The sequence below is a fragment of the Pimephales promelas genome, chromosome 6 (assembly GCF_988280905.1).
Source record: "Pimephales promelas chromosome 6, fPimPro1.hap1.1, whole genome shotgun sequence".
In the NCBI taxonomy this organism is placed as follows: domain Eukaryota; kingdom Metazoa; phylum Chordata; class Actinopteri; order Cypriniformes; family Leuciscidae; genus Pimephales; species Pimephales promelas.
Window position 1 is genome coordinate 25,223,067 of NC_142774.1, and position 17,639 is coordinate 25,240,705.

Consider the following 17,639-nt stretch of genomic DNA (forward strand, 5'->3'; position numbering starts at 1 on the left):
CAGAATATCACATTCATAAATGTCGATGGTCAAAAATTACACCTAGTTTTGTCAAATCCAAATTTTGTTAAAAAAAACTATAGGTAGTAGTAAAACCATACAAAGTATTAAACAGCAAAAAAAAAAAAATCATCTGAACTGTTTCTTGAAAACCATATAATGATTAGACACAGACGGTAAAAGAAAGGGGATTTGAATGATTTCCGAAGGATCATGTGATGTGACACAAAAGACTGAGTAATGATGCTGGAAATTCAGCTTTACCATCACACATGAATAATTATAAATTATTATATAAAGAAAACAGTTATTTTTAATTATAATTATATTTCACAATACTGTTTTACTGTATTTTAATAAAAAAGTACACAAAACCTTTTTTATCCTTGACATACACAAATAATTGACATACACTAATTTTCCAAATTTCATATCAAAGAAACCCATGAGATGCCTTTTTTTAGTGGCCAGTAAGGAATGTAGATGGCATGTGTTGATAGCACAGTAAACAGTAGGTGGCGGTACGGTCCTACACCAGAAGAAAGTAATTCCTCTAAAGTTTTTGGTTGTCCAACATTTTCCTCTCAATAGCGAAACACGTGTTCGTATTGCAGTTGCAGTCAGTCACCATCACATCAACTAATTTCTAAGTGTAAATCTTATACAGTATCACTAAAATGTCGCTATCATTGTGTAGTTGTGCCGAACAAGTCAGAAAACTGACAGAGCAGGCATCAATAATGAGAAGAGAGATAAAAAATCTCAGGTAGGTCCTCAAATCAGCATGAATGTTGTATATGAGATATGATTATCATGAAAATGTGATTCCTTTATTGGTTTTGTTGATCAAATAGACAGCAGATTGATGGATCCATACGAGCACATAAGAAGCAGTTGTCGTCTATTCAGTCCATGTTGACAGACTGTATGAAACATGATGACAGATTACCATCAGTGACCAAAAGCCCATCTCAGAGCCCGGGTGGAATTAAACAATTATTAGAACACGGTAAAAATTAATCTCCTTTCACTTTAGATACAGCAGTTGACCTTTTTAGGCAGAACTTGTATTTGCTGCACTTTTCAGAATTGGATGAATAAACTGTCATAGATTATGTCAAAGAGTTTTTTTCAGTCCAGATGTTGTTGTTTATTATAGAGGTTGTGGTCACGCCGCCTTGTTTGTCATGTCATATAAAAATGTCTAAACCATATGTGTCTGTCTTTAACATCACAGGGCGTATTCAGACGGTACCTATTGGATATATCAACTCATGTTTTGCAGTCAAAACTGGCACTCCACGTCAACCCACAATATGCAGTTCTTCACGGGCCAGCTTGAAGATTGAACCATCCGTCTTCAATAACCCTGAACATTCTTTAGTTGGACTGGAACAATACTCCCATATCTGGTGTGTAGAAAATAGGTTTGCAGTGGTGTACTGGTCTTCATGGTATTCTAAGGTTTTAAAAAAAATGCTTTTCTAGGATATTGACAAATAAATCTGGACAGAGAATTGCATTTGCCCATACACATCATCTTCTTTCCTCCTCGACTGCCTGTCAGATTTGCCAACTTTCATTACAGACAGAAATTAAGAAATTCATGCTGCTATAATAATCTGAACAAAATAGAATTTATATATATATAAATATATATATATATATGAAGAGTTCAGATGCAAACGTCTCTAAGTGCCATTTGAAATTTTCTTCTAGAATGATCATTTTTATCAAGCTTGTATATTTAAATTCAGTGATTTCACTTAAATGGCAATGATAATTACCTATTAATTGTTATTCAAGTGAAATTACTGAACTTAAATATACAAGTTTGATAAAAATCATCATTAAAGAAGAAAATTTCAAATGGCATTTAGAGGCTTTTGCATCTGAACTCTTCATATATACATACATACATTACTTTATATTATACTGCCATGTATGTTGTTTAAAAAACAACATAAACTTATTACATTTGATGTGAAGCTTTTTGTTTGTCACCGTGGCAAATCCACTTGACCAACTTCAACCCGTTGCTAAATCATAGTGGGGAAAACTTTCCTCCTCATTCAAAATTATATTATATACAAAATATTCCTGTTGAAATGACTGGATTTTGCTCACAAAAAAAATTACAGAACAACAGTAAATGTGACTTACTTTTTAGAACTAATTTATTTTGTTCAAATTGAAGATGTACATATCTTTTTAATTTCTTTTTTGAAAGGCAGACTTTTGTACACATACTTCCATTGAACATGGTTTCATTACGATGTTCAGCCAAATAACGTTCTTAAGCGTACATTTACTCTTATGATCTATATAGCTTTTATAACAATAACAATTATTGTGTAATACTGTGTACTGTAAAACCATGATATTTTCTGAGACAGTTGCCATTCCATGAAAAGCTATACCATTGCAAGCCTATTTGCAAAATTATAATGTTCACCACCATGCTCAGAGCTTAGCTGGACGGTCTAGATAAATAGATAGAATAATTGAATTGAACTGCACTTTTTAAATAGCAATGCACTGTTTGAGATAATGATGGTCATTCAAAATCAAAAGTGAATGGGTTTAGCCGTTAGAAGTACATTTGATAATGTTTCTAAACAGGCCTGACAAGTGGCCAGACCTAATTAATGACAATTGAAAGTTAAGTACACATTTGTGTGAACTCTTTTCTCTTTTTCTTTGACATTCTCAGGATCATTTTCCTTTTCCATAAGAATGGGCAAATGAGCTATAAAGCCAAAGTAAAGCCGCCCCGACTGAATGGCCAGAGGGTGGGGGTGTACTCTACCCGCAGCCCCCACAGGCCCAATGCTTTGGGACTGACCTTGGCAAAGCTAGAAAGAATCACAGGTACCACAGTTTTACTGGACTTAATGAACTCTAGGACAGTGGTTCTCAACCTAGCAAACTTCCAAGGGGACAGCAAAATGACAACAAAATAAAAATTAAAGTAGCCAAAACAACTAATTATCTAAAATTTGAGATATTATAACAAGTGTTTCCCATTTTAATTCACTTCTTGAAGAACCAGGGTTTCCAATGTCCAGATATACTCTATGAGCTGTGGCCGCCTAATTTAAAAAAAAAAGTTATTTCTAGAACTGGAGAAGTTGTGTATATGAATAAATTATCTAAAAACTCCATGATTGTTTTATGAATAGACATTTGTCAAATTATGCTTAGCTCAAAAAATATTTTGTCAGAAAGAATTTGAGTGAAAAAAAAAAAAGTTCTTATCCTTAATCCTTATCCAGTAAATCGAGAACAACAGAAAAAGTCATGGGCATGGCCTTTAAATAATGTTTGGAACAATGAGGTTTGCCAAAAAAACTTGAGAACCACTCCTCTAAAAGAGGTTTGTCATGTATGCAGTGTTATTTATGTACTATTATAGTATTTATTTAAATTAGTTGACAAGGTGACATTTCTCAGTTTTATGTTTTTCACCTCATATTTATATTTTATTTTATTTTTCATTTCAATTTCAGTTTGAATTTATTTTTAATAGTTTTAGTTTTACAACAACTGTTAACTAACCAGTTGGTTGTTGTGTTTTTATTATAATTACTATTATTATTAAATTAACTTGGATAGATTCAATATATTGTGTAGAGATGTACTGCATTGTAAGATTTTTCAAAGGAAACAGTGACTTTTTATTTTCACTTTAGGTCATTATCACCGTCAATCAAAGCTTTAATGAAAACGAACAATGAACGGGACAGCTAGTGTTGCATCAAGTTTGTCATAGTCAATATGATAGCCTATTTAATATGAGTAATCAGTTATCATTTGATTTTCAAGGGGATACACTTCACTTGTCAGGGGTTGATATTATCGCTGGAACACCTGTCCTGGACATCAAGCCATATATTCCAGACTATGATTCTCCCAAAACAAGAACAGATGATACCAACAGTGAATATAAACAAACATCATTCACAGACCCGATGGATCTAGATGAAGAACCAGACACCTTAGAGACATCATCTGAACCTTCCTCGGAGCACAGTGTTTGTCCTGCCGCTGCTTCAGATTTCTCTTCTTCAGAAAGGTCTGGATCCAGTGATATACTTGAAGAAGTTAAAAACTATCTCAGACAGCAACAACTTTTCCCTGAGAATCCAGATGAAGACAAAAACACGGATACTCCTGAAGGCGCTGCAGTGGGTACAAACCCTTTAAGTTCGTCCAGTCTCAGATTTGGCCATGAGGACTACAGTACTATCGCTGCCTGGGTCAGGGCGCCTCCTGTCAGTAACCTAGATGTGCGATTTACTCCAATTGCTGAAAAAGAGCTCAAAGAGTTTCTTCCCTGCGACAGTACAGGTATTAGATCGTTCTTATACCCGAGTGGTTTTCTAATCAAGGCAATTATCATTTTTCTAATTGATTTCTTATTTACTAGACAGCACAAGACCAAAGTTCCAGTTCTTGAAAGGACCAGATGAAGCAGTGGCTGCTATCCACGGCATTCTGTCTGCAGACCCCAGATCAGTATATCGTCGCACACGTTGTCAAGACCGCCTGTTCTTCTTTACCCTGGATACAGCTGACATCACCTGCTGGTTTGGAGATGGTTGTGTGGAGGTTGTGAGAGTCAAACCTGTGCAGAGTTCAGAACTCACAAATATTGTGTGAGTTTAGTCAGATTTACACTTTCAATGAAAATTACTTGTAGGATAGTTCACCCAAAAATGGAAATGTCGTCATCCTCAGTCAACATTTAAATGTTTTTTTTTGTCCATATAATGAAAGTCAGTGTTTACCAAAACTGTTTGGTTACCAACATTCTTCAAAATATTTTAAGAAATTCAGTCATGTATGTTTGGAGTGGCATGAAGGTGATGAAATGATGACAGAAAAGTTAGCTACCCTTTAATTTGTAACCAAACTGATGCAGCATCCTTGTCATTCATTTTTTTTTATTTAAAACCTTCACAAAACCCCTAAAGATATTGTTGTGGTCCGCAGCATCGACTTTCTATAGATTAACATAATGCTCAGCAAAAATGTTTTGAAACTGTATTACTAGAATTTCATAGTTTGACATAATAAAATGTGTATTTTAATCATAGTTTGTGTGTTGTTTGTTGCATTTTAGAATTTGGTGAATATGTCTCCAGTGAAGTACTGTTTACAAAGTGTTGCAAATAAAATTGATTCTCATAGGAGGATGATGGATCCAATGAGGAAATTGCTGTAGACAAAGACAAAATATAAAACCCGTTTATTTTAAAATAAGTTGTACAAACTAAACAGATTATTTGTCATAGAGGTTAAAAGGAAAATATCTGGTTGTTTTGTATTTAAAAGTTCTCTTTTATAATCACCAGGGGGCACAAAAGTGCTATACTAGTCTAACACAATTTCATATTTTTATTTTATTAAAATCATTTGGACAGAGTATATTGATGAGTGGCTTATGTACACAGAAACATGAACACTTTTAATAAATATCCCCTTTTTCTTGTTTCAGGTTTTGAAATGCTTTGAGATAAAGTAAATATAGAAAATGCTTTATTTTACTATAGAAAATGGATACTCAGATAAGTACATTCTCGGATAGGCCTTGGCTGTCTGCTTGAGAAGGACCAGGTGGTGGGAGAAATGCTGGCATTGAGACTTCAATTTGTTCAGGCACATCAGCAAATGGCTGCTCACTATCACCTAAAAAACAACATTTGCATTGACAAATCAATATATAAAATGCTTCATTTTACAAATGAATAACCCAGTCATGAATTCAGACCACTACTAAAAAACGTAGGGCCATTTCCCCAAATACCTGTATCAATGATAAGGCTTTTTTGAGGCATGTCTTCCTCCTCATCCGGCCCCAGATCCTCGATCAGAAACTCTTCGAGAGGTTTTTCACTGGCTGCTTCAACAGGCACCAGCTCTGGCTGTGGCTCAGCTGGTTGAATGGGCACTGTCTCTGCTGTAGTGGGTATTACAGGTACTGTGATGGGAAGTGTGAGAGGAGAAGGATCTGTTTCCTCAGGCAGACCAAGATCTTCAGGAATAATTATAGGCTGTTCTTTCCTTGGTCGACCTTTCCTTCCTGGGGTACTGCTGGTCCTCTTTTTCACTCTTTTAAGGCTTTGTGCCCTGCAGTCAATGTGAGGAAACGTTATTTGAGCGAAATCTCCAAATTTGTGGATCTGCATCAGTATCACAATGTGAGTTGAATTGGAAAATAAATAATCAATAGCCTTTCCCAGTGCTTTTATTGGCCTCATTCAATACTATCTTTACCCATAAACCCACTGGTTGGTTGCCTTTTCCTCTGCCTCGGCTTTTCGTTTCTTCAACAGGTCTCTGTCTCTCAGTCGCCGCCGAATTCCACCTACCAAACAAACAAATCACTCAGTCCTTTGCTGTTTTGGCTCCTGCAGGTTTTAGTTTACTAGTATCACCAACCAAAAGTATTCAGAAATCAGGTCATGAGCGTATAAAAGAGTTGCTCAATGCATGTTTCAGACTTATCAATGCGATAAATGATCGGTATTTCATGTCAATTATTATGGTTCTACTCAAAACAGTTTTCTGTTCTTGATGTTAAATGTTTCATCTAAACCATTTTTTTTTTTTGGAAAACTTAAACGGTCACTAATATACAATCTTAATGAATTGATAATGAACAAATTCAGGTCATCAAGCTGTTTAATTAAGTTATTCATTTTGAAGTTGTGATAGCCTATAAAAGTCATACCTTCATCAGAATCTTTGTCTTCTGACAGCAGAATCTCTTTCTCCAACATCTCTTCCATTTTGTTGTCCTGTCACATGAATATGAAGTATTGAAATGACAGGGCTGAAAAAAAATATGTGCCCATTTACTCTTCCTGCCGCTAAGAGAATAATTATCTGGTTAAACATTACCGTAGTGCTGGGAGAGTTCTTGCAGTTGTGCTCTTATCTTATTTGCAAAGGTGGAGGACTTGGCACAATACTCACAGAAGAAAGTAAAAAAAGGAGGTCATGATGCTGGCTGCCTGTGCACTTTTGTGACTGTTTGCCTGTCGTCATGAGAGATGACCGCTATTCTTGACTTGGTCAAGGGTCATAGACAAACATGTAGCTAAATGATCAATATAGGCCAAAACTAATAAAGATTCATTGATAGGTTTAAATTATTATACAGTAGATTGACTCAGACAAAAAATTGTAGGCTATACTGTGAAAATCTATTTGTCATCTTGAAGAGACAACTTATAAGTAACTTTAATACAATTGAGTTGAGCAAGGTTTTTCACTAAAGAGTCAAGACAAAAAAGTCCAAGACGGACGCCATGTGCTTCAGACTCTATATCGCAGCTAACAATTTTTGGAACATTTTGGGAAAGTTCCCCAAATATACATCCTAACATTCTCTATTTGCAACATTCAGAAAAGTTTTCTCAAGCCTATACTGTTCGGTTTAAGTTTTGAGAAAGTTCTCTTAACCTAACCTTCTATATCAGTTTTCATGTCTTCTATTCCTTTAATCCGTTTATTGTTTGGTGAACTTAAGTCATGGATCTCATAAAACAGGATGTTTTGGGATATTAAAAGAATCAAATTAGAATTTAAATGATGACATATATGGTTCATGAATCCACATAGTGTATTTTGAAGACATTTAAAAAAGAAAACCCATCCAGAATAAATCAATTTTGAAAGAGAAAACAACCATGCTGCAGGCATTTCTGTATTTCCATGTTATTTGAATACTCAAAAAGTATAAAGCTCATGCCCTCTCATTTTATCTCTGCTGCTCACTGGGTGTGTTACAATCAGGTCCAAACATATTGAGTTTTGCAGTCCCACCATTTAGATACTGTGCATGACTTCTCCAGGAACAACTTTGAGATTAATTAAATAAAAATTGACATACAGTTGACAATTCATCATTTATATTAAAATGATTTAACTTTTATTTACTGTATAAATTCATTACACTTTGTGCAACAAATTACTTTCCCCTAGCACTTTGTTGCATGCCATTACAATTAAATACTTGATTTTCTTCTCTCCCACTGGTGTAATGTGGTTACCTCCACCATCATAAAAAAAAAAAAAAAAAAAAACAGCAACAGTGAACAGCATTTTAATAAGACGCCTTCAGAACATCAGGAGCCTCTGTGAGTGGGATATTGCATTATTCTTCATGAAGAAAAGCCTACAGTTCGTTGTTGGATAAAATATTTTTTTAAAGACGTCAATGGTGGCCATGGAAGGTGTTTGACTACTATACTGAAACTGGTCTTGTTTTTTTATTTTGGGTTTATTTTGGGTTGTTGTCATCCAAGAACACTGAAATATCATAAGGGAAAAGTGATTGCACCACATGCACCGAGTACAAAACAGCCTCATATTCTTTTGCCATTATGCAACAGGGCAATAATTGGTCTGAATGATATCAATAAGATGGCTGACCCTACAAATCTCCTACTATATTGACATTGAGTGCTTGTTAAAACTGGGTCAGGGGTTTTCATATTTCTGACCAACTACCCTGCAAGGAAACTCTTTGTAAAAAGTTTGTTCATGGCTAATGAAGTCATTATTTGTTGTGCAGTTGTGAACAATGGAGTTGCGACTGTCTATGTGGCCTCTTTGTTCCTTGCTGCCTTGTGTGCTTATAGCTTGCTTATAGGACTGCTTTTTTATTTTAAGTATGACATTCATTTGCATATATGCTTTTGTAATTGAAGAGTTCAGATGCAAAAGCCTCTAAATGCCATTTGAAATGTTCTTCTTTAATGATGATTTTTATCAAACTTGTATATTTAAGTTCAGTAATTTCACTTAAATAACAATTAATAGGTAATTATCATTGCCATTTAAGTGACATCACTGAACTTAAATATACAAGCTTGATAAAAATTATCATTCTAGTAGAAAATTTCAAATGGCACTTAGAGGCTTTTGCATCTGAACTATTCAATTGTTATTTAGTTACCCTTGGTTTTAACTTAATTTTTGTCACAATGTAGACGCAAAATGATGCCCTCTCCTGGCAAGATCCTAGCAAGTGAACTTGTTGAACAGCAAACAATGTGCATAACCTTAATATTCAAATAGAAAAAAAAGACAAAAATATTTTAATTTTGGAATATATTGTAGGCCTATAAATGATATCACCCCAATTAAAAAAAACATACTGCTTTGAGCCATATTATAGTAACACACACAGATTGTTGTTTCTCTGCAATAGAATAATTTAAGTTGGTGTATAGTCAAGTGATTTGCTTACCAGACACTGTTACATTTGACAATATTTGGAAACAAAATAATATCTAATACAATTTCTTTAGTGAAACGTTTAATATGCATTTAGGATTTAAGATCTTGATGTCTTTTTTGCACATATTGAAAAATAAAATAGCTATCAAATTGGCTGTCTGAGCTAGAATAACTAACTTGATGTAACAAGGAAAATAAAATGTTAATGTTTACACGTTTTAATGCAGATATGCCATAAAAAATAAGGCCATTTTGTCCCAGACAAACAGGGTTCTGCTTCTTTCCCCAAGATGATGCATGTATATATTCAAAAGCCATAATAAACAACGTCTATTGATACAACAATAAATGACATACGAAATATATGGAACCTTTCCAACCCATTTTACTGTAAGTACAAAATGTTAACAAACTTCTCATGTCACATAGGCTACTGTAATGCAGCACTGCTGTCGTTGATCTTGTTTGTGTGGCTGCAGTGCGCGTCGTTGGCCAGAGATGGCGCTATTGAGTATATATTTGTTTCATTGCCGTTTCCCTCCATGGTTTCTGCTCTCCCAGAGTAACTTGGCGCTGGGCTCAGATCATTATACAGTCCCATATTCTCCCTCCATTAAGGCATCTTTCTACCTTTTGGGCTGAACAGAAATTCCTCCAGAACCCAAGAGGGAAGAGTCCAACTTTTGAGGGCGATATGGACATGAAAAAGAGGATTCATTTGGAGCTGAGGAACAGGACACCATCTGATGTGAGTAATTTTGAGCCAAACCTTTAGTTCTGTGTCCAGCCATGCTAGCCGGGCTACTTTCTACTTCAACTGATCTATGTGTAGTGGTTTAATGGTAAGCACATGGGTGTAATACCCCCGGCACAGAGAAAGTAACGTACTGCGTGGATAGATTCACAGCATTAATTTGTCCATCCGTCTTGTTTTGATATGAAAGGATCCTGACTGTGTAAGCTATTCCGAGTAACGTTAGTTTAGAAAGCTGAAGGCATTATTGCAGCATTTTATGCCCCCCCATGCTGGATGTGTGTATTATGATATAGCATGCTTTTATGCTTAATATTTACTCGGTTTAACATCGGCGTGGTACGATATGGATGGGATGGTTTATTTCACCGTGGTGGCCATGTTTGTTGCTAACATGAGGCGCCCTTTATCACAACCACTTAAAGGCTAAAGTAATAAACCAGATATATCTGAAGATAACCATACACTAACACACTTTCTTAAAAACAGTCATATGTTGGCCTCCATCACACTAAAACAAAGGTCTTCCTTTCCTACGATGTTCAGGAAGAGTAATAATACCACCGGTTCAATAAGTAAATATGTAATTTGATGAACATACAGTCGCATTATGAATTTTCTTTTTATGGGCACCGAGGCTTGTTGATTATATGAATAAAGTGATATTTTATTTAAAAAAAAAGTTTTTTTTAAATAAACTGCAAAGAGATTATCAAAAGTAGTCTTTAACGATCTATTATTGATACATGTATTTGTTATTAATTAGATGGTGTTGTGTTTTATTCGTTAAATTGTTACTCGCTGCTGCGAGACACAGATTCCCGCCATTACTCCCCACGCGCCTCTAACGTTAACGTTGCCGATTAAACTAACACGTATACACAATAAATATTCGCGCTGGTGATTTTAAAACATAAAGATATAGTAAGTAGCACGACGTCTGCAACGAAGGAACGGAGCGACTAAGAAGAAGCTAACGTTACATGTGCTAGTTTAGGACAACGCGGTGGAAATGTGTAAATCCAGTTATAAAATTAACTGAACATCGCGTAAAATATGATCATGTAATCCAAGTAACCGCATAGAATCAAGTTTTCGAACGCAGAGTTTGAGTTTTGTTTAATATGGAGAGTTTTCCTGTCAATGTAGTGCATCTGAGGAGACGCCATGTTGTCATGAGAGAAAGAAACTCTCCATTTTTGTCTCACTAATTTCCGCTCTGTCTTCGTCTTTCGCAGCAGGAATACGCCATCGACATATCGCTTCCATCTTACACAGGGGCTTAAGTACCCTCCATTTGCAGTTTGTCACACACAATTTCACTAAAAATACGGTGGTGTCTTTCGGATATGTCCATGTTGTCTGGCTGTCGGCGTGTAATCTGCTGTTTTCTCATTGGTGACTCGCTGCGACAGTGAGCCATCGGGCCACAACAGCAACCGCTTAAACAGTGTTCAATGATTTTCACGTTAGATGCTTTCCTAAAATCTAAATAAACATGTACATAAACATAAGGCAACGCAAAACGCCCCACCACGCTGTAAATACAAGTTGTTTACAAAACATGTTTTTTTTTAATTTTATTTTTGTTTTTGTTTGTTTTTTCAGTTGAGAAACTTTTTTATAACCAGCATAGTTTGTCGCCTCCATTGAGCATGTCCATGTTAGCCAGCGTGTCCCAACACCCCTCTTTGATAAAATTAGTTGCAATTTCATGTTATGGTAGTTTAACCTTATTAACACGCTCTTATGTTGTATCCTTCTAGGTACGAGAACTTGTCCTTGACAACTGCAGATCAAATGAAGGGAAAATTGAAGGCCTCACAGCAGAATTTGTTAATCTTGAATTTCTAAGTTTGATAAATGTTGGTCTTCTCTCAGTTTCCAACCTTCCCAAACTTGGAAAACTTAAAAAGGTAATATCACACTGTTTATTTAACTCTATAGTACAATGTCATTGAATTTGTGCTCTGACATGTGTGTGTATATATATATATGTTTATTTTCATTTTCAGTTGGAACTCAGTGACAACAGAATTTCTGGTGGCCTTGATGTTTTAGCTGAAAAACTCCCCAATCTCACACATCTAAACCTAAGTGGCAACAAACTAAAAGACATCAGCACATTGGAACCTTTGGTTTGTACAGACTTCCTGTCTCAAGCACTTACAGTTTTCCACTTTAAAGTTTCTGTAGCTAAACCTTATTAAACCTCTTCATTGATTTGCATTACAATCTATCAGAATTTCATCTTACTTTTTGGCCATATAAATATCAGTAACTGCACCAAATTTCATATTTTGGCTCCTTTTTGACCTCTGAATAATTTTTTTTCCCCTCTCATATGATCTCCTGTATTATACAGTATTGGCTATAGAAGTCTGATGTATCAAATGTGGTACTCGAGAGACACAGGATTTTGTTTTTAAGATTTTTTCTAAAGGTTCAACAAACTGTATTTTTACGTCAGTTATTTCATATGCCAGGCCTTACAGCGTGTTTTTTATTTTATTTTTATTCAGTACTCCCAAATGTGCATAAAAATAGGTGGATTTAGTGATTTACTGATTTAGTGGCCAAACAAAATTTCTCAAAATATCACGTTTTGTGTTGCATCTAAAAAAAAACTTTTTTTTTGTAAATGTACATAAATATCCCTTTAATTGTACAAAACATTTGAGCGGTGTTCCTTATCAAAAATGATGATGAAAATGAAAGTTTTGTGATTGATCTGTTCATTTTGGCAGAAAAAACTTGACCATTTGAAAAGTCTTGACCTTTTCAATTGTGAAGTCACAAACTTGAATGACTACCGGGAAAGCGTCTTCAAGCTCCTTCCGCAGCTCACATATCTGGACGGCTACGATATGGATGACCGCGAGGCGTCGGACTCAGACGGAGAAGCCGATGGAGTCGATGATGACGATGATGAGGGTCGGTGTGGCCAGCTCTGTTTCGGTGTTTAAACAGCGGTTTATTTTTTTTTTAGGGTTAACAATGTTAATTTATGTCGCTTTAATCACAGAAGGAGAAGAAGAGGAGGATGAGGAAGAGTTTGATGAAGAGGAAGACGACGATGACGACGAAGATGAGGTTGAAGGCGAGGAGGATGAGGAGGACGGCAGTGGAGAGGATGAGGTACGAGTTTACCATTATGTGATGGTTTATGGAGAACACAGACAACCTATTTAATGACATGGCTTGTTGCTTTCAGGAGGAAGATTTTGGTCAGGATGGAGGAGTAGAGGATGACGAAGATGACGATGACGACGATGATGATGAAGGTGAGATATTCAAATGAACCCTTTTCTGATTTTATGGCAACCTTTAGTTCTGTTGGCGTCCAAGCGATTTTTAAGCAACATTATTTTTCTCTCGCTCAGTCGAAGTGCAAGGAGGAAAGGGAGAGAAGAGAAAACGAGAAGCCGAGGAGGAGGATGAGGATGACGATGATGACGACGACGACGACGAGGATGATTAAAAGCCAATGAACAACTCTTGTTACCAACCCTTCCCTCTCCTTCCTTTCCAACAACTCGGCTATCCCATCAACCTTTTCTCTCCTCCTTACCCAAGCGCTAAGCTCCCTGTGGGGGCAAGACTGTACCGGACGGGTGGAGCTGTTCATATGGAGCCTACGAGCTGAATGAAAGCCTTCTGGGTCGGTGGCTTACTCGGCATTCCACAAGTCCACTGTCAATCCCCTGCCCGTTTGTGTTCCGAAAACCTTTGGGGACTGGTATTTAGTTTTGGGTCTGTGCTTTTAATATTTTGTTGAAAGTGTTTTTCTTTCTTTCTTTTTTCTTTTGTTGACATTTCCTACCCCTTTAGTTTTTGTTTCAAATTTCCCAATACAATTGCTATAGCAACTGTGCGACAAGCGGGCCATAATTTTAGTGTGGCAGCCTGTGGCGCAAATCAAGGTTGTAGCTACATTTTTACTTTCTGTAAGACAAAAACTTTGTAAATAAAATAACATTTTGTGCTTTGCTCGCTCTCCTATTTCTCTCTGTACTTTGTGTAAACATTTATTTGATGACTGACAATGAGAGGTTGAGGACTTGTGTATGTTTTAAGATCACCATTACCTGCAGGGCAGCTGGAAAGATGGATCTTTTTTTTTTTTTCAGATGCACAATTCATGATGCTGCCACTTATTTTCCATTTCCATTTAATTTTCTAAAATGCAATCAAAACCAAGTGAGAAGAGATCATTCGATTTAAGTTCATTCTTCACAGCTGAAACATTGTGACTTTTACAGTTTTGCCAGTTTTACTTAAGTTATTGGGATATTTATTAAATAGTTATGACTAATAATAACATGTAACATCATCAGCATGCAGTGACAATCTAATAAAGCAAATCTGAGGCCCTACACAAATCCAACCGGAAATCAGAAAAACAAGTTGATTGGTTTCATTGAACATAAATGTAGCACAAAAAAAAAAATTAAACCATTGTGCTGGCCAACCGAACATTGTGTTCATCAAATTGTGTGAATTTATACAAGTAAAGCGCATGTATGACCAATACAACTTGAGAGCTTGACCTGACAGTCAGTCACAGTTCAGGTATTAGGTTAAACTGTACCTTCATTAGAAGACCACTTCTTGCTGTATTCCTGATCTTGTGTTCACTTAGAACTTGGTAAGACTGCAGATATATGATATTAGTAATTGACAATTATGTTAATATCAAACTTTTGTCTCGTAATCCTATTGAGGTGAGAGAATCTGAGAACATCCCTATGCAACAGCTGTTGGTTTTTGGAGCTTTAAACTCTATTGTATTCAAAATACAAAATTACTTCCACATTGCTTTCACCTATTGAAAAGTGGTTGCGTTTCCTTTCACAGCCACATGAGGACACCACCAACAATGTTGTGTAGTTCTGTAAACAGGGATCGTGTAGGACCCCTGCAGGACAGGGGACAGGTCAGTGTACAGTCCTACTGCTGTCCACATAATCGCCCTGTCAAACATTCTACAGGAACAGGATTGCCTTCAGAATTTGAAATATACCTGTCCCATAGTAAAATAAAATATATTGTTTAAATGAGAATCACACAGGCTACACCGATTTTTGCAAACATGGACAAATGGGCATCCGTAGGGCTCAGTAAGCTTACAAAAAGGCCACAAGATGTCTCCACAATGATAATAATAATAAAATACAAATATAAATGAAAATGTTAAACAGAAAATCAGCATACTAATGTAACATGTAATTTACAGTAAAATGCCTAATTTTTCCATTCTGTGGAAATTCTGAAACTTTACATGCACCTATAGACGAATCCGGCGAAACTACCGGAAGTAAGCGGGCGCCATTACTGAGCTGTTGCTGGGTAGCGTTGCGCCATTGCCTTCTATTGTTTTAGTTGCAACTTGCGTCCACTGGAATAAACAGCTCGCGATTTACGACTGTCACTAACGTCACAACGTTATCCCTTGTATAATGTCGAGTGGGTAAACAGTTTCCGTTATAAATTGTTTCAATGGTGGCAGTAAAATTTAAATTTTGAAGAGAAAACATTGTGAATACCCGGGGTCGACTGCCCCTGTCTGGTGCCGTACGGTTTACAGATTTCCTGGGCGAGTACAAGACGCGGACATTCGCGTATAATAACAATTATTTAATGACATAAGTAAAAAAAATATAATAAATGTGTGATATAGTGATCAGCAAAATCTCCTCTCTTGTTATTTTTTCTATTCAATTAACATGCTATGGTCATTAAATGGCTTTCCTGAGCTGAATGTAACGTTATGTGACATAATTGTTCTCCTGCTGTTATATTGACCTCTTTCCATGGTTTAAAAACAGTAGTTGGTCGATATTATGTATACTTTCTAGCTGTAACGTTACCTTACCCATGCCCGTTGCAATGTAAAAATGAGATAAATAATGGACACAAATGAAAAACATGAAATTGTTTATTTGATTTCATTTATTTATTTATTTATTGTTGCCAAATGGACAGATCTTTTTTTAGTTTCCTCGGTAGCAAACGTTAGCCTAGCTTGCTTGCCAAGCTATTTTCATAAATAATCTGTAAGATCGCAAGTACCTTCATCTGTGACTGGAGGCCACTGTCTAACATCATCAACCCAACAAGTCTGCCTGGCTGTAGCTGTCATCAAGGGTGCGTTATCACCTTATCTCCGAGGTTTGTTTACATACCGGTGCATATGTCTATGCCGGTGTAACAGCTCAGTAATGGCGTCGCCACAAGATGGCAGCCTACACAAGAACGCTCGTCGGATTCGTCTATAGGATCTCATTCTCACTAGATCTCACTACACACATGTGTGAGTGTGTGTGTATTTATATATGGTCAATAGTTTAGAATAATTTCTTTCTCTTTTTATGTTTTAGAAAGTTTCCTTTACTCGCCAGGCAAAAAAAAAAAAAAGCTCTATTAGGCTATTGGTTTATTTTTGATCAAATACAGTTTTTTACAATCACTTTGTAACTATTTTCAGAACCTTGATGGCATTTTTCACAACTCTAGACACAAAACTCACAACATCAAAATATTTTTCAAAAAAACAACAACAAACAAACAAACAATTACTGTCATTTCTCAATTTGTATACAATGCACATAAAACTTAGATCATTTGTTCAGTCAACCAAAATAACCTGTTTAATATGACACATCAAAGTACTATTTCAAAATGCAATTCACACATTACATAGCCTATCAAATGAGTGTCTATTAATTTCCTTACAATGATCGAACTATCAATTGATACAACTGCTCAAAATGATTACTTTTTCAGTACTCTTAATGCATAGTTGTATGGGAACAGACAATCTTCCATGTTCACAGTAAATCATGAAAGTTTCAAGATAGCGCGATTCATTGTCACCATTCAGCATCGAGCATGAACCAATTAGACTACAATATCCATGGATGTAACCAAGTAATATTTTATATTTTTGCTTTGATTCCAATGTTGTTGTGAATGTTTTGAATCAATATATTACAAACTTTGTTCAATGATTCCACTATGTCTGTATTCTCTCTGCTACTGCAATACTTTTACAGAGATGTAATTACTGTATGTAGTACCTTAATGAAACCTGCATCACCTATTCTGTTCTACAATATTTAATTATTGTACGAACAATGACACAGTGAAACTATCGGTTGCATGATCTATCGTTATGTTTCTATGTGGTGTGGTATTTCACAGTAAATTTGTTTTTTGAAACAATGATTGTGCAAGTGCAAGATTTCTTTAAAGATGTGACTGCACAATGCAATGTTTTGAACATTAGACATTGAGTTTTGTGTCTAGAGTTTTGAAAAATGACATCAAGGTTCTGAAAATAGTAGCAAAGTGATTGTAAAAACTGTAAACGCAGCCTCAAAACCAACAACTAAACAGCAAATCAGCAGTTGGAAATTCTGCTTTGTCAACACTGGAATAAATGATTACATTGCTATTTAACAGATATTTTGAATTGTAATAATATTTCACCTTTTTTTACTGATTTAGGCTACTAGTATTTTTGTATTAAATAAATGCGTAAGACACCTCTTTTAAACTTATTTAAAAAATCGAAATTATTCCACACTTAGTGTGAATTAAATGTATGAACATTTAATGTGTATAAATTCCC

General features: G+C 35.7%; 3 protein-coding genes across 5 annotated transcripts; 2 read left to right on the top strand and 1 right to left on the bottom strand.

Annotated features, from left to right (window-relative positions):
* The first annotated feature begins 565 nt into the window (after positions 1–565).
* Positions 566–5,098, top strand: trmo (tRNA methyltransferase O). Of its 2 annotated transcripts, none has more exons than XM_039694476.2 (6): positions 566–766; positions 855–1,009; positions 1,238–1,412; positions 2,714–2,871; positions 3,826–4,350; positions 4,430–5,098. In XM_039694476.2, the coding sequence occupies exons 1-6, from the start codon at positions 678–680 to the stop codon at positions 4,660–4,662; spliced, it is 1,335 nt and encodes a 444-aa protein (XP_039550410.2). In that variant the 5' UTR covers positions 566–677; the 3' UTR covers positions 4,663–5,098. The 2 variants fall into 2 exon arrangements, with proteins under 2 accessions (XP_039550410.2, XP_088988411.1); XM_089132285.1 differs by having other exon boundaries at positions 4,434–4,608.
* A 136-nt stretch (positions 5,099–5,234) lies between these two features.
* On the bottom strand, positions 5,235–6,897 carry hemgn (hemogen). Of its 2 annotated transcripts, none has more exons than XM_039694498.2 (4): positions 6,737–6,897; positions 6,292–6,370; positions 5,810–6,132; positions 5,235–5,691 (listed from the first exon to the last, which is right to left on the bottom strand). In XM_039694498.2, exons 1-4 carry the CDS (start codon positions 6,792–6,794, stop codon positions 5,567–5,569), a joined length of 585 nt encoding a protein of 194 aa, XP_039550432.2. In that variant the 5' UTR covers positions 6,795–6,897; the 3' UTR covers positions 5,235–5,566. The 2 variants fall into 2 exon arrangements, with proteins under 2 accessions (XP_039550432.2, XP_039550424.2); XM_039694490.2 differs by having other exon boundaries at positions 6,280–6,370.
* Positions 6,898–9,779: 2,882 nt separating this feature from the next.
* Positions 9,780–13,996, top strand: anp32b (acidic nuclear phosphoprotein 32 family member B). The gene is made up of 7 exons (XM_039694465.2): positions 9,780–10,000; positions 11,773–11,922; positions 12,022–12,144; positions 12,754–12,940; positions 13,032–13,144; positions 13,221–13,290; positions 13,390–13,996. Exons 1-7 carry the CDS (start codon positions 9,947–9,949, stop codon positions 13,485–13,487), a joined length of 795 nt encoding a protein of 264 aa, XP_039550399.1. The 5' UTR covers positions 9,780–9,946; the 3' UTR covers positions 13,488–13,996.
* Positions 13,997–17,639: the final 3,643 nt, after the last annotated feature.

Coding starts and splice junctions, on each gene's coding strand:
- hemgn (XM_039694490.2), bottom strand. CDS start 6,794: ATGGAAGAGATGTTGGAGAAAGAGATTCTGCTGTCAGAAGACAAAGAT. Junction 6,133..6,279: donor ACCAACCAGTGGGTTTATGG/GTAAAGATAGTA, acceptor CATTGACTGCAG/GGCACAAAGCCTTAAAAGAG. Junction 5,692..5,809: donor AAGCCTTATCATTGATACAG/GTATTTGGGGAA, acceptor GTTGTTTTTTAG/GTGATAGTGAGCAGCCATTT.
- anp32b (XM_039694465.2), top strand. CDS start 9,947: ATGGACATGAAAAAGAGGATTCATTTGGAGCTGAGGAACAGGACACCA. Junction 11,923..12,021: donor AACTTGGAAAACTTAAAAAG/GTAATATCACAC, acceptor TTTCATTTTCAG/TTGGAACTCAGTGACAACAG. Junction 13,291..13,389: donor TGACGACGATGATGATGAAG/GTGAGATATTCA, acceptor TCTCTCGCTCAG/TCGAAGTGCAAGGAGGAAAG.
- trmo (XM_039694476.2), top strand. CDS start 678: ATGTCGCTATCATTGTGTAGTTGTGCCGAACAAGTCAGAAAACTGACA. Junction 1,010..1,237: donor TAAACAATTATTAGAACACG/GTAAAAATTAAT, acceptor TTAACATCACAG/GGCGTATTCAGACGGTACCT. Junction 4,351..4,429: donor TCTTCCCTGCGACAGTACAG/GTATTAGATCGT, acceptor CTTATTTACTAG/ACAGCACAAGACCAAAGTTC.